This window comes from Brassica napus, chromosome C4 (assembly GCF_020379485.1).
Source record: "Brassica napus cultivar Da-Ae chromosome C4, Da-Ae, whole genome shotgun sequence".
In the NCBI taxonomy this organism is placed as follows: domain Eukaryota; kingdom Viridiplantae; phylum Streptophyta; class Magnoliopsida; order Brassicales; family Brassicaceae; genus Brassica; species Brassica napus.
Window position 1 is genome coordinate 12,462,987 of NC_063447.1, and position 22,813 is coordinate 12,485,799.

Sequence of the window (22,813 nt, forward strand, 5' to 3'; positions counted from 1 at the left end):
TAGAAACAAGATAAGCGGTTCAAAATCTATTTCTACTAATATTAGACTTGTAAGTTGTTTGTAGATTGCTTACTCATACAAACTTTTCATATTTTCAGTGTAGAAACAAGATAAGCGGTTCAGATATCCGTTTGGATTCAGGTTCGGTTCGAGTAAAACTTTGAATCCAAAATCATAAAACAAAATCCATTCGGATATTATATCGAGTTCACTGCAGTTTGGATTTTCTTTTTATCGGATTGGAACGGTTCAGATTTTTGGGTTCTATTTTTTACCCGCCCCTAAATTATAACATAACTCCCTTTTTGGATCAAATAATAATATATTTTACTCTTTGGTCAAATAATAACTTAATAACATTTTATCTCTCACACTATCCTTAGGATTTTGAAGGAATATGAGGTGGTCTCGGGCCAACTGATTAATTTTCAGAAATCTTCGATTCAATTTGGACATAAGATTGAAGAGTCCACTAGACAGGAGTTGAGAGACATCCTAGGGATACAGAATTTAGGAGGGATGGGATCATATATGGGTCTGCCGGAGAGTCTTGGGGGATCCAAGATACAAGTTTTTGGATTTGTTCAGGACCGTTTGAATAATAGGGTGAATGGATGGACGTTTAAATTTTTTTCTAAAGGTGGAAAGGAAGTAATCATTAAATCAGTAGTCACGGCTTTGCCTAACCATGTGATGTCGGTTTATCGGTTACCAAAGGCAACGGTGAAGAAATTGACGAGTGCGGTATCAAAATTTTGGTGGAGCCCAGGGGGAAATACAAGGGGTATGCACTGGAAGTCATGAGACAAAGTATGTACAAATAAGGACGAAGGAGGTCTGGGTTTTAAGGACATAACAGATTTCAATACGGCTATGCTTGGAAAGCAATTGTGGAGGCTGATAGAGAAGCCTTCAACTCTTTTTGCTAGAGTTTTTAAAGGACGGTACTATAGGAATGCCTCACCGCTAGAACCGATTCGTTCATACTCCTCGTCGTATGGTTGGAGGAGTATTGTATCCGCTAGATCTCTGGTTAGCAAAAGACTAATCAAAAGGGTGGGAATGGGGTCCTCTATCACTGTATGGAGTGATCCATGGCTCCCAACCACTCGCCCGAGACCAGCAAAAAAAAATCAACATGACACTTATCAGGACCTCACAGTGGACTCTTTGATAGATCCAATTTCACGAACTTGGAAGTCGCAAGTAATTCGGGATTTGGTGGATCCCCAGGATGCTCAAATTATTGAAAGTATTCCTTTGAGTAAGACTCAGATGGTGGATAGGAATGGATGGCACTTCACATATAATGGGAAATATTCATTTAAATCAGGATATCAGTTAGAACGGGTCTATCCAGACAAGGCAAAACCATCAGTGTTTTATGGTCCCACAATGGATATTCTAAAAGCGTTCTGCTGGGAGGTGAGATGCCCTCCGAAGATTAAGCACTTTTTATGGAAAATGGTATCCGGATGTATAGCTGTTAAGAAGAATTTGCAAGCAAGAGGAATGAAGGGAGATATTTGTTGTGTTAGATGTGGAGCTGAGGAGGAATCAATAAACCATGTGTTTTTTGAGTGCCCTCCTGCGCGTCAAGTTTGGGCTTTGTCAAAGATACCGTCTAACCCAACCTACTTCCCCACTAGTTCTCTATTTACGAATATGGATCATCTTTTTTGGAGGGTACTCCCGAAAATGGAAGATCATCAGTTTGCGTGGATATTATGGTATATTTGGAAAGGAAGGAATAATAAGGTTTTTAGTAATTTGGATATTGACCCAAGAGATATACTTACACTTGCAGAAACTGAATCAACACTTTGGGCTGAGGCTCAGGTGATGAAGACTAAGCAGGTACCACAACAGACTGAGGTTTTGAATCGTCAGCCGCGGGTTGGTCGTTGGTGCTTTATAGATGGTTCCTGGAAAGATAAAGAACCTTATTCAGGTCAAGGATGGTATAGCATACTCGAGGGCTTTCAGGGATTGATGGGTGCAAGGAATTCTAGGGCATGTATTTCACCTCTTCATGCAGAGATGGAAGCACTGATATGGGCTATGGAATGTATGAGGAATTTACATCAGTTTCAGGTTACTTTTGCTACAGATTGTTCTCAATTGGTGAAGATGGTTTCGGAACCAGGGGAATGGCCGGCGTTTGAGAGTTATATGCACGACATAAAGCTACTGAAGACACGTTTTACTAGCTCAGAGATTATTCATGTACCCCGGACGGAAAATCAAAAGGCGGATAGTCTAGCACGATGTGCCAGAAAACAATCGTCTTTCGTCGTTCACATGGATACGGAGTTACCAGATTAGTTCGCAGAGTCTATATGAGTCTGTTTGTTGATGACAAAAAAAAAAAAAAACATTTTATCTCTCTTTTTCATGGGTTAAATTACAATTTCTCTTTTTTGTGGGTCAAATAATAGTTTATCTCATTTTTTATTTTGGTTAAATAATAATTTGATTTTTTTTGTGGGTCAAACAATAAACTGTTTCACTTTTTTGATCAAATAATAATAAGTTATACCGAATCAACAACAGTTTATCTCTTATAATTTGGCATCATCAGCTAGAAACTCCAACTCTTTTTATAATGTAAAAATGGTTATATTAAGACGTACTTTAATTCTCTTCTTGTAAAAACTGTTTTTAATATCAATATAAAAAATGTTTTGACAAAAAATTTGATATTTTAACCAAAGTATAAATTTTGTTAATTTGATATGTTATTACTTTTGTTTTTTGGTTTGATTTTATTCTTTTTTTCATAGTTACACTTCCAAAAAGAAAAGTTTTTCCTTGCTTTTTATCTTTGAAAAGATTTATCAAGTTTGGAAATAAATTATTTAATATATTTTAATCTGAAAAAATCATTCTTAGATATTGTACTGAAGTTGTCTTTAGATATACTAGGTGATTTTCCCGTGCTCATGCACGGATATAAATATTTATAAAGTAAATATACTATAATAATTGATTGCTATTTACTTTAAATTTAAATTAATTTATAATTTGTATGCATCATTTATATTAATAATATTATATTACTTTAATTATACATATGATTTTATACATGTTATATCCAATCGATTTTGTTATTTTTACAGTCGATTTAGCTATCATTTGGGTGAACTGGATTGCATCTCTGAATTCAAATGTAATATTTTTTATTTTATATATTAAAATTTTGATTAATTTTCTTATTTGCATTTACGATGGTTGTTGTCTTAGATATGTAAATATATTTGAAAAAGATTATGTATAACTTAAGATATATTGTACTTAGAATGGAATAAAAAATAAACTAAAGTGTCTGATTCCAATATACGAAAAATTAATATAATGATAAATTTTACAGTCTCATGCATATATATAAATTTCACAAAAGAACTAAATTATAACAGTCGGTTAATATTTTGTTTTTATTTGTTAATATGTTTTGAGTCCTCTTACAGTGTACATTTATAAAATAAATTATTATAATAAAATTATATATTCTTATTGTAGTTAAATCTATGACTTTAGATATAAGTTGGATTACTCGAGTCACTGATGTGGTGAGTATATTGAGTTACATCTATTTTTCAAATTCAAACTAATGTATAATTATTTTTTATTATGATTAAGTAAAATCAAATTAATTTTATTTATCACTTAAATGTGGATGTAGTTTCATAATATTTATCAAATTATATATTGATTTTTTTTAGAAACAAATCAGAAAATAAAGCGATGATCAATATGAAGTTACATACATAAGTAACTAATACATTTTTGGAAGCTCATGAATACTTATCAATATTTACAATAATTAAAAAATTTTATAAATTCTAAATAATTTTACGCCTTAGATTTATTAAATGGTAAACTGAAATTTATTTTAAATAAACTTAAAATGAGATTCAGATTTGCTTTGGTATTTTAATTATATTCATATTAAGTTCCACAAACATAAAAACATAAAATTTAAAAGCAAATTTAATATTATGAAAAAAAATAATTTTAATAATAATAAAGTACAATATATATACCTCTTTAAAATATATAGTGTGATGTTATTTTAAAATATTTTGTAATTATTTGATCAAAAAATAATTGTTGTTAATTCTTTTTATTTTTTAATATCTCTGAAAAATAAGCAGTTTAAAAAAATTGTGTGATTGTATTTTAAAAATCATATTATATAAGTAAAATATAATTTATAGATTTTTTTGCTGTAATTGAAAGATATTATAGTCAACTAAATATATGAAAAATAAATAAAACATTTCAATAATACTAATTATAAACTATTTTTAATCAATTAAACATATACCAGTTTATGTTATTTAATTATTTTATGTAACCATCTAAGAAAATAGATAGATAAATAAAAATTATTTCTATTACTTTGAAAATATATATTTTGTATTGTTTAAAATTATGTTTTAAGAAAAATAATATTTCTTTTTCTAATATCAAGATTATGTTTGTGAATTGTTTTATGAAATCACATTATATGCAAAAAAATATTTTCATCTAAGAAAATGTAGATATAAAAAAATACTTTATTACTTCAAAAGTATATTTTATGTTATTTAAAAATATTTTTTAAATGGAATATTTATATTTTATGAACTTTCCTTTTTAATGAAATAATATTATATATACATATATTTTCATTTTTAAATTTGTTTTTAAACTTTATAAATGTTTCTTTTTTATTAGATATGTTATTTGGAAAATTTGAAAAAGGAAACTAAATAAAAAGTTCAATAATACTATTTAAATGTAATATTTTTTGAATTTTATCTTTCGGCTTTAATTTTATTTACTGGGCTATATCTGCCCAATGCGCTAAATTGTTGTTCATGGCTTTGTTAGCATGGCTTTGTCATGGTTATTTGGTTAAATTGTTATTAGCATCTTCAAGTTTGTTTGTGTTTTTTGTTTAGTTTTTGTCGGTATTTCTCATGTTTATCTTTCAAACAAGGCCAAGTTTATAATTTAACTAATAACTCAATTAGAAGTTAAAAGAATCTCAGTGATAAAAACTTAGTCAAGAAAATAGAAACAAAGACTAAGAACAAACTGTTCACCAGCACAAACTGTGAAGAGCATCAGAAGATACTGGCCCGCTGCGAGTTCTCAGATAAGTTGGTAGAATAAGATATACGCCTCAGAACGAAGAACTTCTTCAAAAGAAACCTGTCTTACAAAATAATCGCTTGCACGATACCATACGGATGAGTCTCTCCTCTCCTTATCGTCTCCTCTAATGTAAGCAACATAGTGACCTCTCCCCATTGTCCCTGAATGCTCCACTAACCCTGCCAACATGTAAACCGGCTGGTCTTCTTCGTCCTGCCTACAAAAGAGAGAGATGGGAAAATAAGGAAGAGAGAGTCTGCTTTCTTATTAAAGTCTCTAGAGAAGAAAGAATGGGCATGCATTTACCTAGACTCCATATCCATATATAGGCCAAGATCGATAAACTCATTGAAAGCAACATGGCCACGTAACTTGCTCAGCCTGCCGCGAGCGTTTTGGCTGAACCTTTTGAGATGAATGGTCAAGACAGGTGGTGCCTTGTTTACAAGTACCCTTTTAATTGCAGCGCTTCTTACTACCACTTCCTCTGAATCTACTGCCTCATCATCATATATGGTATCCCAGTTTTTGAAATCTGTAAAGGATTGGTTGAATATAGTATCATACACCCATCCACTGCCAACTAGTTCTCTCTTTTCTCTCAACCGTTGGAGTTTTAAGTTAGTAGAACAGTTCTCACAGTGCCAAGCATTGTCTTCTGACAAAATCTCAGGCTTGGTGAACATAGCCAAACAGCTTTCTACAGAGACAGGTGAATCCAAATCATCAAGAACTACTTCAGCATCAGAGTTGCTGCTGACACCCATGAAACCAGCTTCACAAACCTCAGCTTTAGTTGGTGGTCCAAAAACTGGTCCTTTAGATATCTCAGGCTCGACAGAAAACCAGTAATAGTCAGCATTCTCTATCTTTTTTCCATGGTGGCTGCTCAGAAATGACGAGGGAGCTTCACCTTCACATTTCCTAACTGTTTTATCATTACAGGAGACATCAGCCTTGTCAAAACAACCGCTAGAGTCAACATAATCAACGGTTTGACCATGGTGGCTGCTCGCGAGTGATGAGGAAACTTCACCTTCACGTTCCTTAATTGTTTTAGCATTACAGGAGACGCCAGGCTCGTTAAGGTCAACATAATCAACGGTTTTCCCATGGTGGCTGCTCATGAGTGAAGAGGAAACTTCATCCTCACACTCCCTAACTGTTTTATCATCAAAGGCGACGTCAGGCTCTTCAAAAAACCAGCTAAAGTCAACATAATCTACGGTTTGTTGGTCATGGTGGCCGCTCACATACGACGAGGAAGTCTCACCCTTGTCTTCTGCAACTGTTTTATCATCTTTATAAGGCATACACAGAACTTGAGAGTCTGCTACCAGCAAAGGAACCTCTTCATCAGCGCATGGCTTTGCAGATGAAAAGCTATGCCCTATATCAGGATATCCCCATACTTGAGCCTCATCAATCTCACTTGAAGCTGTCTCTTTACTACACTGCATAGCCTCTTTATCTGGTTTTGCACTTCCGTCATTATCAGGCATCAGCGTTTCTGTGCTACTTTCAAAAGTCTGTCTAACTATTGGACAAGCCTGCTTCTCACCCTTACCTTCTGCAACTGTTTTATCATCATAGTATATGTCACCTTTATAAGGCATATTCATAACTTGAGAATCTACAACCAGCAAAGGAAGCTCTTCATTAGCCAAGGGATAGCCCCACACTTGAGCCTCATCAATCCCACTTGAAGCTGTGTCTTTACTACACTGCGTAATAGCCTCTTTATCTTTTTGTTTTGCACTTCCGTCGTCATTATCACTAACACCACCTTGAGAAACCAGATCGGTCTCATTGTGAGAGACTTCTATTCCAAAAGATTCACACCAAAAACTACCAACTTCTTCCATCTCCTTTTGTGTTACAATAATTTCAGGGACCTGATTATTGTCAAAGGTCATAGTTGACACAGGTTCTGATGAATCTTTGCTGTCTTCCACATTCTTAAAGACCTTTGTTGGTGGTGTAAGTTTACTTCTCTCTTCCTGAGAGAGGGTTTGTTTCTTGGAGGGAACAGGTAAAGAGAGATCCAAAAAGGGTTCATAAACCTTTGAGGAGTGTCCACATTCCAAACAAGAGATGGTGCTTGAAACTTCACCACCGAACACAGAATCTACCAGAGTAGGTTTCTCACTCTCATCACCATCATGCTTCTTTCTCAGACTCGTTTCTTCGATGCTCAAACCATCCAACAGACACCTTAGCAGCTCGTGACTGTCATGCTGCTGATATCCCCTAAACTGAGGAGCCTTAGAACATAAGGTACCAAAAAAGTCCCATGGGTTTATCACACTATTGAACAATCCTGCTTCTGATGCTGCTTCTGTGAACAGCTTCTTCAGGGAGGAAACAAGAGGCCCGCCACAAGACTGATCCTCTTTAAACAAGCGGTCACGTAACCGATCCAAAGAAAGAAGGTTCTGCAGTACAGAGTTAAAGAAACATGTGTTCCCAAGGTTAACTAAACCTCTTACACCATAACCAGAACCTTTGATCTCACCAGAGATACTACTACTTGAACGTGAATCTTCTTCAGTTTCAGCTTCACCAGAGCAAATCTTTGAAGAACGTTCTTTAATCAGCTTCACAGCTTCCAGCAACAAATCTTTCCTCTCACCATTCACTTCCTTCTCAAAAGGGAGCAGTGACTGGCAAGCGAAACACCATCTCAACCGAGTGTTTTCACACTGAATCACAAGACGGTGACACGTCATCTTGATGTGACGCATGACATGACTCTGAGGTTCAGTTGGCAAACCAACACCTCCACAGCAATAACGGCCACACTCCAAGCAAAGCCAAACAGCTCTCTTAGCAGCATCACAAGAAAAGCTACTAACTTCCCCTTCACTTCTTCTCTTCATGTCCACTCCTTCCTTGCAATCTCTACACTTGATTCGTTCACAAGCTTTCATCTTTTTCAACAACTTATTCAAATCAACGCATTTATCAAAATGCACACAAGATCTTTGTTCCATCACTGTCTCCGCGCTTTGCTTAGCTACCTTCTTGGAGAACTGATTCCCACCTGGAGGAGCTCGACCTTTCTTTAACTGCTTCCCCATTCCTAACAATTGTACAGAACCAAACACAGCTTAGCAGATAATACAAACAGAGAACTATCCACCACAAACACAAATTTAAACAGTAAAGGAATGCCCTTTTTACAAAATAAGTAGTAAAGATCAAAACTTTAAAGACTACCTAACAAAAGATCCAAACTTTATAGAGTCAAAATCTTCCAGAGGTCTAAGACAACTGAGTTTGAGATGATTTACTTTGTAAATAATCAAAATCACTAAACACTAATGCTTCTACTACTACTTTATAAATAGATGCTTTTTTAAGTATCAAGAGGTTATTGGAGAACGCTTCAGGTGAAGACGAAAAGATTGTGATCTAACCTTATCTAGGGTTTTGTAAAAGAGAGCACAAAAGAGTTTGTAATTTCGTTTTCTTTTTTTGCCTAGGGAAAGAGAGTTCGACGAAAGTATTTATAATCAGTGACCTGCTAGGACAAAGAGAGAGGGAGAGAGGAAGCGAGTCAAAACAGACAGAGAAGATGCACAGAAAATATAAATATTTTTAGTTTAAAAAAATCAAAAAGGAAAGTCAAGTTTTAGTAGAATTAGGAGATTTAAAAGGATGAAGATTTTAATATTTCGGAAAGTAATAATATTCACAGTTTGTATAAAATTTTGAATATTTATTTAGTCATAGTAGATCTTCATCTCTCCAGAGATTTGTGACCTATAAATCCATAATGTATATAGCAGATTATCTGTTTGGAATAATTAACGGATACTAAAACTTTGTTGAAGATTATTGGCCAAATATGCAATCTGAAACTCAGAATTCAAACATTAAAAATTGCAAAAAATGTATTAAAAAATTATTATTATTTTTTTTAACTTGTTTTACTACATAAAAAATCAGTTACATATAAAATCATCATAGCAAACGATTCTTTAAGATAGTGGCTCGAAGTCCATGAGTTCTGATATTGATTTTAGCTTCCATACGACTGTTTCGTAGTTTTTGCTCCCGCTGTTTCCGCCACTGTTAGCCGTCACTATAAGCTTGTAATATTTCAAATTGGAGGCTATTTGAATATCACCGCTAACAACCGTCACAAACTTCAATTGAATTTTGTTTAATCTGGCGTACTCTGAGACCGCAAATTCACCAATCTTTATAACGTAAGGGTCCTTAACATCTTTGATGGGAATCCATTGATCTTCGAGAGGCGTCAATCCAAACACGTGAACAGAGAGGAGAATAAGAGAGAAGAGAACAAAAAAGATTGACTTATTCATTTGGCTGCGTATTTAACCGTTATTATTTCTGTGTATTTTCTTTATCAACTCAAACTATGGTAGAAGAAAATGAAAAGACTTCGAGGACTCTTATAGTGCTTTGAGATTCATGCACATTATTGATTTCTGAAATTTGGCAGACAAATTCTTATTTGATTCACAAAATAAAAGGAAGGTAAGTTGTTATTTGACCAAATCAAAAATGAGATAGATTATTATTTGATACCACAAAACAAATTAGGAAGCAAATTATTATTTAACATCTTTGATGGGATTCCATTGATCTCAATGCAAGAGGAAAGAAAACTAAAGAGATGAGGGCTCTTACCGTGCCTTAGATATGTCATGCACATTATTGATTTCTAAAATTTGATAGAAAAATTATCACCCTCCGTTTAAAAAAGATTCATGTTTTAGAGAAAAAATGGTTTCAAAAGACATATTTTTATATTTTCAATGCAATTTTGGTCAATTAATAATAAAAAATTGTAAATTTCAAAAACATGAATTACAATTTTTTTAAAAAAAATTATTGGTTTAAAAATATAGAAAATATAAAATTACAAAAAACTATTCATTTATAACTACGTTTTAATATATTTATTAAAAAATGTGAAAATTCTAAAACATTTATTATTTTGAAACGGATGGAATATTTGATACATAAAATAAAAGGAAGGCAAGTTGGCCCACAAAACAAATTAGGAATCAAATTATTATTTGACAAAAACAAAAATGGACGTAAATTATTATTTGACACACAAAAGAGGTAATTTTATGGCAAATTATTATTTGATAAAAACACAAGTGAAGCATATATATATATACATATATATTTTAACTTGAAGGTATTTCGAGTCTATCAAAAGATTAACTATTTTTCAAAGAAAAATGTAAGATACAGATGGTCCTTTCTCCGAATATTCAAAGAAAAATGTAAGATACAGATGGTCCTTTCTCCGAATATTCAAATAAGTCATAAATAATCAACGGTTTATCTGTTCGGAATAATTAACGGATACTAAACCTTTGTTGACGATTGTTGGCCAAATATGCAATTTGAGAATCAGAATTTAAAAATTACAAATTGCAAAGAAAAATATAAAAAAAAATTCATTTTTTATTTGTTTTAATTTTTTTACTTCATAAAAAAATCAGCTACATATAAAATCATCATATCAAACGATTCTTTAAGATAGTGGCTCGAAGTCCATGAGTTCCGATATTGATTTTAGCTTCCATACGACTGTTTCGTAGTTTTTGCTCGCGCTGTTTCCCCCATCGTTAGCCGTCACTATAAGCTTGTAATATTTCAAATTGGAGGCTATTTGAATATCACCGCTAACAACTGTCACAAACTTCAATTGAAGTTTGTTTAATCTGGCGTACTCTGAGACTGCAAATTCACCAATCTCTATAATGTAAGGGTCCTTAACATCTTTGATGAGAATCCATTGATCTTCGAGAGGCGTCAATCCAAACACGTGAACAGAGAGGATAATAAGAGAGAAGAGAACAAAAAAAATTGACTTATTCATTTGGCTGTGTATTTAACCATTATTATTTATGTGTATTTTCTTTATCAACTCAAACTATGGTAGAAGAAAATGAAAAGACTTAGAAGACTCTTATAGTGCTTTGAGATTCATGCACATTATTGATTTCGGAAATTTGGCAAACAAATTCTTATTTGATTCACAAAATAAAAGGTAGGCAAGTTGTTATTTGACAAAATAAAAAATGAGATAGATTATTATTTGATACCACAAAACAAATTAGGAAGCAAATTATTATTTAATATCTTTGATGGGATTCCATTGATCTTCGAGAGACGTCAATGCAAGAGGAAAGAAAACTAAAAAGATGAGGGCTCTTACCGTGCCTTAGATATGTCATGCACATTATTGATTTCTAAAATTTGATAGACAAATTATCACCCTCTGTTTAAAAAAGATTCATGTTCTAGAGAAAAAAATTATTTCAAAAACATATATTTTTTATATTTTCAATGCAAATTTTGTCAATTAATAATGAAAAATTGTGAATTTCAAAAACTTGAATTACAATTTTTTTTATAAAAATTTATTGGTTTAAAAATATAGGAAATATAAAATTACAAAAAACTATGCATTTATAATATATTTATTAAAAAATATGAAAATTCTAAAACGTTTATTATTTTGAAACAGATGGAATATTTGATACATAGAATAAAAGGAAGTCAAGTGGCCCACAAAATAAATTAGGAATCAAATTATTATTTGACAAAAACAAAAATGGAGGTAAATTATTATTTAACACACAAAAGAGATAATTTTACGGCAAATTATTATTTGATAAAAACACAAGTGAAACATATATATACATATATATTTTAACTTGAAGGTATTCCGAATCTATCAAAAGATTTAGACTATTTTTCAAAGAAAAATGTAAGCTACAGATGGCATTTTTCTCCGAATATTCAAATAAGTCATAAATAATGAATTCATATTTGCAAGGCCACATGATGGAATGTAGCAGAGTGCTTTCGGAACCGGATTAAGCAAATCAACGTCCGTTTATTTTATTATTTGATCCACGGAAAAATGCAATTTATTATTTGATCCGTAAATCATTGAGATAAGTTACTGGGAAATTATGGAAATGTGTTCAAATTGATTTTGATTTTGATTTTGATTTTCTAATTACAATAATGCAAATATTTTCATTATTATTTAAAATATTTTTATAAACTACATACACGGTAATTAAGAAACCTATCATACCATAATGAAGAGATGTGACAACTTATTAACTTAGGGCCATTAAAAAGATGTATAGTTCTGTCCACTTTCTTGTTATAGTGATTCAGTTTTCTTGGACGGTTCATGGAGAAGTTTGTTGCAATAATCAAAATTAGTTTCTTTTTATAATGAATTACTTGTACAATGTTTTTTTGAAGTGAATAAAATTTAAAATTCTTTCAAAACAAAAGAATAACTATAGTATAAAATTTATAAATTAATAATATTGAGATTATTATAATTTATTAATTTGTAGATATATTTTTAATAAAAAATGTTGTTTTAATATATATTTTATGTATTTATATTTAAAAATAAAGAAACTCATTTCACAATATTTTTACTTTTTTTGTTGGCCGACACAACATTTTTACTTTTAGGTATATAAAATTTCAATTGAACATAAGTTTTTTTTATAAAATTTAAATATAATAAATCAATACTATTAAAACAGGAACCTAACCAATTGATAGAAGTTATGTCCGCCTTAAAATATAACTGCATTATCTAAATATATCATGAAGTGGTAACCACTTCGATAACCACCTTCTAGTTCTACATATGAAACGTGGAATCGTCAAACCACCTTCGATTATCTAAATGTTTATGAAATAGGAAACTTTAATAATCTCGAGTTTGGTTGAATCTATGTTAAAAATCGATTTATTTTAGTTAAATATATTGAAAAAGCATAGAATTGAGTAAAATATGATGAAAATGAGTGAAATCAATGAGAAAACAGGAGGCCGTCGACTTAAGTTTCAGAGAAACACTAGGTTAACAGGAAGGAGATGAAAGGGAAAGTACGGTTTTATCCCTCATTTAAATAAAAAAAGCAGACGAAAAGTACATAGACTGGGTTCGAACTCGGGTACCAACAAGTTTATAACCACTCTTTTACCACCTGAGATAAAGTATTTCATCGTATAAAGTATGAAAATAATTCAGTAAATTCAATACAATTATCAAAATCCCTTACTAATAACTTTAAAAACTATTATACACAAACATATAAATTAAATTTCTTTCCCATATAAAAAAATTTCAAAAAAAATTACATACTTACAGAAACCAAAAAAAAAAAAAAAAGTTACAAACCAACGTTATACCTGCGGATCAAGATCTAGAACATACAAATATGATTACAAAGAAACGGGTATACATGCATATGATTATAAAGAACTAAGCCTACACCAGATCAACTTTTAAATTGCTATCATTTTATAAAATAGATTTTGATTAAGATTTATATAAAAACTACGATTACAAATAAAAATACAAATATGAAAATTAAATCTCTTAAAAAAAAATTAAAACAAAAAGTATACCCGCCATTTAATCTTTAATATAGTAAATATATATTTTGTGGCAGTGTTTTAGTTTAAATAATTGATTTACCGTATTTTAAATAAATATCTTTGTATTTAAAATAATTAAGAATTATGATCCATGTAAAATTATTTTTTGGGTCAGCCACTGGAAGTAATACTCTTTGCTTATTGCTGATAAACATGGGCTCTACGCATCGGTATAGTTCTTGAGTTTGAAGCATGGTGGATGATGCTCGAAGTATAGTTCTTCTTGAGCCCATTTATAGGAGGAATCATGAATCTTTCAGACAAGTTTGTAAATGCAAAAATAAAAGATGGTTAATATATAAAGGATGACTCTTTCAGACACGTATCTTGATATTGAGCAAAAGTTAACAGCTTTTTGTCCTAGCTTATCAATCTAACCGGAGACTAGAACAAGAACTGACGAAGTTTCTTAAGTAGATCGAGAACTTGGCCCAGCAAGATGTTCAAACATTTAAGACGCAACAACAACAAACAACAAACCGGAAACTCAAACTGTCTTAGAAACATCTAAGTAGTTAAAGAACGTCTTCTTCTTTTCTTAAAAAAGAAAGCCTAAAAATCACTTCCTTGGTATGCGAGCAAATACGGAAATGATGGAGAAATTCTGGAGAGATTAAGCACCGTCTTGATCGGTGACAATATCAATGACGTCGCCTTCTTTCATCTTCAACTGTGAGAAAAAATCAGGAAAATATTAAATAACAGTAATTAAATAGGTAAAAAAATTAGAAAGTAATAGAAATGGGAACAGAGTGAGGTAAAAAAAAAAAAGAGAAGAAGAACCTGAGCAGGAGTGCTTCGTGGTTTGAGCTGTTTTTTGCCGAAGATGAATCTGACAGTGCCTTCATCTAAGTTCCTCTTGGTGCAGTAAGCTTGCATTAGTTTATTCAGATGTGTACCATAACCAAGCTTGTAAACATCCTCTTCTCCACCCTGTTAAGATAAAATGTACATTTCCATTTTCTTTTTAGTTTGTAACCCTTTCTTAATGAAATCTTCAAAAAAATATTTGTATAGGAGAAAAAGCAAAGATGAGAATTCTTTTTTCTTTCTAGGAAATTTTTCAAAATGGAGCAAAAAAAAAAACAAGAAAAATTTGGTACAGTTAGTGGAAAAAAATGAAAGGGTCAGAGGCAAAAACTTGCAAAAGACTATCTTTGGAAAGATAAAGAACAAAAACAATATATTATCAGACCAGCAACGAAAAAGCTTGAAGATGCACAGAGAGAGAGAGAGAAGAGAAGGAGACCTGTTGGGTCTTGACCTTAACAGTAATCTTCTTCTGGGGTTTAGGAGATCGAGACTTCTTTGAGGCACATGAAACAGAGATCGTTGTTGAGGAACTCACCATTGTTCAGACAAAAAAACTTTTACAAAAAAGGATGACTTTTGCAAGTTAATGCAACTCTACTACTTTCAGAAGCTCTTTAGAAGAGTATCTAGTGACTAGTTGGCAGGGGGAACAGATGAAAGTTGATGACCTTCGGACATTATTGGACAATCCTCGTCAAAGACTACTATTGGTCTAATTTCGTTTTTACCCTTGGTTTCTGTTTTGTTGTCATTGAATCATCACATCACGCATGACACAACCCAACAAAACGTTGAAACTTGTAGGACTCAGACGAAAATGTTTATTAGAGCAACCACATCCCTGGGACATTTACGCAAGTCCTAAGATTTTTTAATTAATATTTGTAGGTTAGGACTTTCTTGTGTAACTTTTATGAAATTTGCGATTATTGGTAGGACTTTAGGTTGGTCCTTAGGTTAATTATTTTATTTTAAATAAGCAGAATTATAAAATATAAGAAAAATCATATAAGTAGTTTAAAATTGGATAACTAATAAGAAAAACAAATTTATTTATTTAATAAAAAATTAGAAACATTTTATTACATTCCATTTATTAAAAAAAAAGACTTATCTAAAAGCAAACACACATTTTATTCATTTAAAAGAAATTAAAATATTACATATTATTATTTTGAAAATGTCCGAATTTATCCCATATATGTTCAATCAAATCCTTTTTAATTGTTGATGGGTATGTCAATCCCGAACTTCTTTCCGACGACCAATTGCATTTCCGGCCTTTGTAGGCCTTTTTACGGTAAAAGTAAACTCCTCATCTTGAAATTCCTCAATAGTGTCTGAATCTCGTTCATCTTCAACAATCATATTATGGAGTATGATACATGCCTTCATAATATTTCCTATTTTTTCTTTGTCCCATAACTTAGATGAATTTTTGACAACTGCAAATCTTGCTTGTAGGACTCCGAAGGCACGCTCAACATCTTTTCGAACTGATTCTTGGTATGTAGCAAACAATGACTGCTTTTCGGTTTGTGGTAGTCGGATTGACTGAATAAAAGTCGCTCATTTCGGATATATACCATCTGTTAGGTAATATGCGAGATGGTACTCCGTTCCGTTGACATAATAGTTAACTTGTGGGGCGACTCCGTTAATAATGTCATCAAAAACAGGTGATCGATCAAGAATATTAAGATCGTTCATAGTACCTGGAGCTCCAAAAAAAGCGTGCCAAATCCAGAGGTCTTTTGAAGCAACAACCTCCAACACAATTGTTGGTTTTCCGGTTCCCCGTGAATACATTCCTTTCCAAGCGGTGGGACAATTCTTCCACTCCCAATGCATACAGTCGATGCTTCCAATCATTCCCGGGAATCCACGGTCATCTCCAGTATGTAGTAGTCTTTCCAGATCCTCCGGTGTGGGATGTCGTAGGTATTCATCGCCAAACAAGGTGATAATTCCGGCGGTAAAATTGTGCAAACATTTTCCCGTTGTTTCAGCAAGACGGATATATTCGTCTTGCTGATCGGCCGCACCACCGTATGCCAATTGGCGAATAGCTGCAGTACATTTTTGCAGAGGTGAGAGACTTGTCCGTCCGGTTGCATCTTATGTTAGTCAAAAATACGGTATTTCTGTAGAGAGACGATGCACAATACCCATGAACAAAGATTTGTTCATTCTAAACCGGCGCCGGAATAAACGGGTTGAATATGTTGGATTCTCGGAAAAATAATCAATCCAAAGCCTTCTATGCCCTTCTTCTCGGTCTCTCTCTATAAAAATTCTTTTTTTTCTCTCTTTTGGTTCTGGAAAAGGATCATTAAATCCTAAAAACTCAGCAGCCATTGAATCAAATTCATCATCATCACTCTCATTGTGGTAATGATAATGCGAAGATGAAGCCATTCCAATGTTTTAAAAGATGAGAAGAAACTGTCAAAGAGAGGAGAAGTTGTGAAAATTTTTGTGTAACAATGTCTTATATTTATAGAAGTGTGTCTACCTTGTGATACTAGACTTTGTACGACAAGTGAGGAGATGTATTTTGGAAAGTTTGTCACGAGAAGTGTATCTTGTGAATGTGTCTTCCAAAATTATTAGCATCTTGTGAAGTGTATTTTGGATATATGGTCAGGAGAAGTGTATCTTGTGATACTAGTCTTTTATGCTGTCGTGTTAGTAGCCTCTTGTCTTGTTATGTAAAATTATTAACATCTCGTGGTTGTTACAAAATATTACACAAGTCATTAAAAAATATTGCACAAGTCATTACAAGTCTCCATAATTCATTAAACAACATAACATTTCCGAGAGAGATAAGACCATATCCTAGTCTCCAAAATCATTAAACTGCATTACATATCCTAATACAAAGATCGCGAATCACTTAAAACAAATCACCACACCTAAGAAAACTAACACAGTGATCAGTAGGCCAACAAATAGTTCAAAACCAATGAGGTAACTTGATCTCTTCTTTCCTAACTCACAGACAAGGTTCTCAAGCCTAACCAATTTCTGCTCAGTCTCAAAGTCACTAAACAAGGTTAGATTGTCTACCTTTTCATTGAGTTGAAGTACATGTCTATCTCTTGCCCTCATCTCCTCCATCATGGCGACATCCCACCACTTCCATACATGGCATTCTCCATCGTCAGCTTGGTCACAAGTGAAGTAAAGTCTTCCTCTATCGTTAAGAGTCTTCGAAGTTGCTAGTTTTGGAGCGCCACCACAGTAGCAGGTCTGCGGAAATCCGAACTCAACTTCGGGTTGAGGTGGGTATTGAGGCGGCTCTTGGTCCCGACGGATGAGCTCTTCTTGGTCCTGACGGATGAGCTCTTCTGTAGAGCTGTATCCACAGTCTGATGAATCCCCACAATAATCCTCTGAAAAAGATGGCTGGCTGTAGCTATATCGTCCCATTTCCTGAAATAAACACACCAAATTTTAATTAAAACAGAAACTTTGATTCATGGTAAAACAGAAATAAACACAGCAAATTTTAATTCATTAGATAGAAGGATACATCGTACTCACATAGAAAACAGAGACATTTAGACTTATTTCTAGCAAAGAAACATGGAAACATTTGATTCAAAGAAACAAAGAAACATGGGAGCTTAGATCTTAACAAGCTAATCCTTAGAAATACAGCGCCAATAGCTTATTCTTGACAACTTCTTCAGCCTCAGTAAGTGGTTGATTCTTGGCTAGAAGTATGTCAAGAATCGCAAGCTTTGTTAGTCTCTCCTTCATCAAGAGATCATCCTTCTTCATCTCCCAAACGGTCTGACACTCCTCCATAGACCTCACTGGCGCGGTATTCTTCCTTTTAGCTTTCGCCGCCTTAATACCTTCAGGACGGACCTCAGGATCACCTACGGGGCAGCTTGAAGCTTGGGAGCATGTCTCTTTTCGCTTTGAATTCCCACTAGGCTTAGGAGTGTTAAGGCTGAGCCATTTCTGCTCATACCTCAACACACACCAAGCATGGTCAAGCATGAATTTTGTCTTCTGATCGGCGAAGTAGATGTCTTTGGCGAGCTTGAGAAGATCATTGTCATTCTGACCAGAACTCATCTGTCTCTCAGCTGCCGCGTATGCAGCACATAATTTGTTCGTGTAGTCATTGATATTGTGCCACCTCTGCTTACAATGGAGATGCTCTCGTGATTCACCACTCGCTTTAGCATGGGGACTTGACGCATAGAACTCACCAACTCGTTTCCAGAAAGTCCCTGATTTTTTATCAACTCCAACTACAACATCCTTGGATGTGTTTAGCCACCCACTTATTAACACCTCATCATCGGCTGGAGTCCAGTTCTTTCGCTCCCTAGAGGCAACTGGTGAGTTTTCGGGTGCAACTGGAGCCTGTGGTGGTTGTGAACTAAAAGCTGGGATGTCTGATGCTCCAAACTGATGAGGAGAACAATAACTTTCATAAGGAAAGGTCTGGCTGTTAAGAAAGCCGACGAAACTAGGACGAGGCTGACTAAATGGATTCAATGGATCACTTGAATCCATTGAGATTATACGAGATAGAAGAGAGGAAGAGAGGTTGCTGCGTTTCAATAAGTGAAAGATTGATGTGTTTTAATAGGTGAAAAGTGAGGATGTAATAAGTAACCTTCTTAAAGACCTAACCACAAACTACCAGGGTCTAATCAGAACTTATTACAGTAATAACAACAAAGCTCAACTTTAAGCTTTATCTTAACCGAACGAGAACAACAACAAACGAAACTATAAAGAAGACAGAAGACAGAAAAAACAACGAAACTATAGTAAACTTGTTTTCCAACTACTTCCCATTACACTCATTAAACCAAGCAAACATATCTCCACACTATCTTAAACATTCTTACACAAAATCACAAACACAGTACGGTATCTTACACAAAATCACAAACACAGTAAGCTATCTTAAAGTTTTCACAGTACGCTATCTTAAATGTCCACACCAACTAAAACAATTACGTTTAAGTCATAAAGAAGACAGAAGAAATCAACTCAATGAAAACTTCTACTCTATAGGTGAGAAAAAACAAAGACTTGTCCGGTAACCAACTCTTTCAAACTACTAATCAAGTGTATGAAACAAAGAAATAACAACTTATGTAAACTACTCATCAACTTATGTAAACTACTCATCAAAGAAATAATCAACTCAATGAGGCACAGACTAATCAATAAACTACTCATCAAAAAAGAATTCTACTAATCAAACGACTAATCAATTAACTCCCTAATCAACCGATGTAAATTATCAGACATAGCTTCAGTTCTTAACCCATTGGTTCAGTTTAGAACCCTAATCAATTAACCCTAATCAATTAACACTAATCAACCGAGAAAGACAAACCTCGATTCGTTTCGATTCGGAGCACAACTGAGGCGAGATCCGTGTGGAGTGAGCGGGTCAAGACGGTTGTGGTCGAAATCGCCGTCCAGAGAAAGAGAATAGGGAGTTGATGAGAAACGGCGCCGGAACTCGAGTTTCCCCTACAAATAAACATGCATAAACTAATCAAATCCAAATACGGTATAAACACAAACCCAGATCGATTATATAGTCTATACAATTCGAAAATCACAAAAGGGAGGTACGGGAAGGAACACGAACCTTCTGGGTGTTCGATTCGTCGGTTTTGGTACTCGATTAAACGAGAAAACAGAGAGGATTGCGACGACTTTCTTTCCTGCCGATATCGCCTTGTCGAGAGAGAGAGAAGAAGGAGACGAAGTGAATGAATCCCGACCAAACTCGACTCTCTCTCTCCCCTTCGGTTTGCCTTTCCCGAGCTGCCACATACTCCCAAGGACTTTGTTAAAAACTTCTTATTCTGAAAACATTTGTCCGATTTTACTTTATTTTTCATTTTCTTTTGGGCCAATATTGGGTCGGGACTTGGGTTTAGATACGCCGATATTGGTGCTCTTAACTTACAAATTCAGAACATATTTCAAATGACACAAGAAATAATTGTAATGTTTTATAATTCAGTTTGCCTTATAGCACAAATTGCATTCCTACAAAAACCACAAGATCATGATGGTTAGAGCATGCCTCAAAACTATTCATGGTAAGACCCAAATCTCCAGCCAACAATGATTCTGTGCGGATAAGTTTCTTATGTAGACTTAGAGCATGATTATTGGAGGTTCTTAGGGTGAGGTTCTTAACGGAATATAAGAACCCGTCTCTTAACTTTTAACTAAAAAAACTAAGAACCGGTTCTTAAATAAGAGTTTAAAGAGGTGGTTCTGATATCTTGCATATTTCCATTATCTTATCTATTCACCCATGTGCATTTTGATCATATAGACTAGGATTTAGCCATGTTTAGGTTACATTTTGCATACGTGAGTCTCTATCAGGTGTTGGAGTGCCACATGGAGTTCTTGGGGCTATTTGGATGCATTTGGAGCTCAAAGGAGGTGAAATATGTGATCATTGGACGAGCAGAGCAGGGGAGCGAGGTTCCACAACAACGTCATGAGGTCGCTCCAAAGCACCTCTCAGAGCGACCTAGCTGGAGCGACCCCGTGAAGTCGCTCGCCATATTCACCCAGTGAAGCGACTTGCCCAGAGCGACGCGCCGAGGTCGCTCGCATCTCACACCCCTCTCGGAGCGACCTCCCAAAGCGACACCCCGAGGTCGCTCGCTTCTCTATGGCGAGACGACTTGAAGCGAAGCCCGGAGCGACCTCTCAGAGCGACCTACTGAGGTCGCTCCCGAAGGCCAGAGCGACCTCTCGGAGCGACATGCCGAGGTCGCTCTGCGTCTATTGTTGGGTCGATTTTCTATTTTACTTAAGGGCTTTTTGGTCATTTCATTATGCACGTTTTTATTTTCTAAACCTATGTTTTAATACTCTGTAAGCCACCAGGAGGAGACTATCTTTTGATCTATTGAGAAATACACAAAACCTCTCTTGAGAAGTCCATCTCTTGGATTTTGATTGTTATGTTCTTGTGTTATTGTTGATTTCTTATCTATTTCTCTACATGATTAATCTGAAATCCAATATGGGTTTAAGAGGAATCATGGAGATTAGTGAGTAATCACCTTTTGAATTCATGGGTTAGGGAGATTAAGGGTGATTAGGTTAGTTCTAGGATGTTTTAGTGTAGATCATTCTTGTTCCTTGCTAGTAGAGTATTCCTAATGCATCTTCTGAGTTGGCCACTCAAAAGTTGATCAATAGGCATTTCCCACCCGAAAGGTGTTTGATGAAATGCCTGAGACAACTCTCCTAGGCTTTTAGTATACTTTGCCAAAGACATTTGTTGTTAAAGATGCTAAGATAGCTAATAGACTTGTTAGTAATGATTGCTTTCATATTATTCAACCAAAGACATTTGATGTTTGAGATATGTTAGCAAATGAGCATTCATCTAGACATAGAGCTTGCTTAGAATTGTGTCTAGGCTTAAGGTTGATAGTTTGATTGATCATTTGCCATCCTTAGTTCGATACTTGATCACCCAAGGTCTAATCCCTATACCCATGAGTTCTCTTTTCCCTTAGTCAAGAAAGTATCATTCTGTTATTGCTTTCTAGTTTTAGTCATAGCTTAAAACCCATCTAAATCATTGGTTGCACTTAGATTAAGTGAGTACTTGCATTCTCAGTGCTTTGATATCCCTCAGAACTGGTTCGACAATCACTATACTACAACATTTGTCTTAGGAGCCTTGAAAACTCCCAACATCAAATTGGCGCCGTTGCCAAATTCTGAGTAGATTTAAACATTGAGATTTAGTCACTTGCTTGAGACTAAGTCATTTTAATTTTGTTTTGTTACTGATTCTTCTTCTTCACCTACCTTTCACTTTCAGGTGTATGAACTTGAGGGTCCATCAAAACTAGTTCCAATAGTAGCAGACATCAGAGCTTTTGAGAGGGAGTGTGCTAGAGCTAGAAGAGAAGTAGAACACCAGGCCCACTTGGATATTGATATGGCAGATCCACCACAAGGGGTAGAACACCAACCGCGGGCAGCTCGACCCATTGGCACTTACGACCGCCCCAACATACATGGTCATAGATTCGGAATCCGAGCACCAGCTGTGGCAGCCAACAACTTTGAGGTCAAGTCAGGACTCTTCAACGTGATCGAGAACAACAAGTATCATGGCTTGGCTCTGGAGGACCCATTTGATCACTTGGATAGGTTCGACAGCTACTGTGGGTTGTCAAAAACCAATGGTGTGTCCGAAGATGCCTTAAAGCTCAAGCTATTCCCTTTCTCTTTGGGGGATAAGGCACGTCAGTGGGAGAAGTCTCTACCCAGCGACTCTATCACCACTTGGGATGAGTGCAAGAGAGCATTCTTGGAGAAATTCTTCTCATCCTCAAGAACT

General features: G+C 34.6%; 3 protein-coding genes across 3 annotated transcripts; all 3 read right to left on the reverse strand.

Annotated features, from left to right (window-relative positions):
• Positions 1-4,847: 4,847 nt before the first annotated feature.
• LOC106428578 (ubiquitin carboxyl-terminal hydrolase 2-like) lies at positions 4,848-8,849 on the reverse strand. Its single transcript, XM_048754142.1, has one exon. The coding sequence runs from the start codon at positions 8,220-8,222 to the stop codon at positions 5,445-5,447; it is 2,778 nt and encodes a 925-aa protein (XP_048610099.1). The 5' UTR covers positions 8,223-8,849; the 3' UTR covers positions 4,848-5,444.
• A 190-nt stretch (positions 8,850-9,039) lies between these two features.
• On the reverse strand, positions 9,040-15,217 carry LOC106428591 (small ubiquitin-related modifier 5). Its single transcript, XM_048754143.1, has 4 exons — positions 14,867-15,217; positions 14,401-14,550; positions 14,239-14,287; positions 9,040-13,889 (listed from the first exon to the last, which is right to left on the reverse strand). Exons 1-4 carry the CDS (start codon positions 14,966-14,968, stop codon positions 13,756-13,758), a joined length of 435 nt encoding a protein of 144 aa, XP_048610100.1. The 5' UTR covers positions 14,969-15,217; the 3' UTR covers positions 9,040-13,755.
• A 2,867-nt stretch (positions 15,218-18,084) lies between these two features.
• Positions 18,085-18,969, reverse strand: LOC106428580 (glutathione S-transferase T3-like). Its single transcript, XM_013869330.1, has one exon. The coding sequence runs from the start codon at positions 18,967-18,969 to the stop codon at positions 18,085-18,087; it is 885 nt and encodes a 294-aa protein (XP_013724784.1).
• Between the last annotated feature and the right edge of the window lie 3,844 nt (positions 18,970-22,813).

Coding starts and splice junctions, on each gene's coding strand:
- LOC106428578 (XM_048754142.1), bottom strand. CDS start 8,222: ATGGGGAAGCAGTTAAAGAAAGGTCGAGCTCCTCCAGGTGGGAATCAG.
- LOC106428591 (XM_048754143.1), bottom strand. CDS start 14,968: ATGGTGAGTTCCTCAACAACGATCTCTGTTTCATGTGCCTCAAAGAAG. Junction 14,551..14,866: donor TTAAGGTCAAGACCCAACAG/GTCTCCTTCTCT, acceptor TTATCTTAACAG/GGTGGAGAAGAGGATGTTTA. Junction 14,288..14,400: donor CACGAAGCACTCCTGCTCAG/GTTCTTCTTCTC, acceptor TTTTTCTCACAG/TTGAAGATGAAAGAAGGCGA.
- LOC106428580 (XM_013869330.1), bottom strand. CDS start 18,969: ATGGATTCAAGTGATCCATTGAATCCATTTAGTCAGCCTCGTCCTAGT.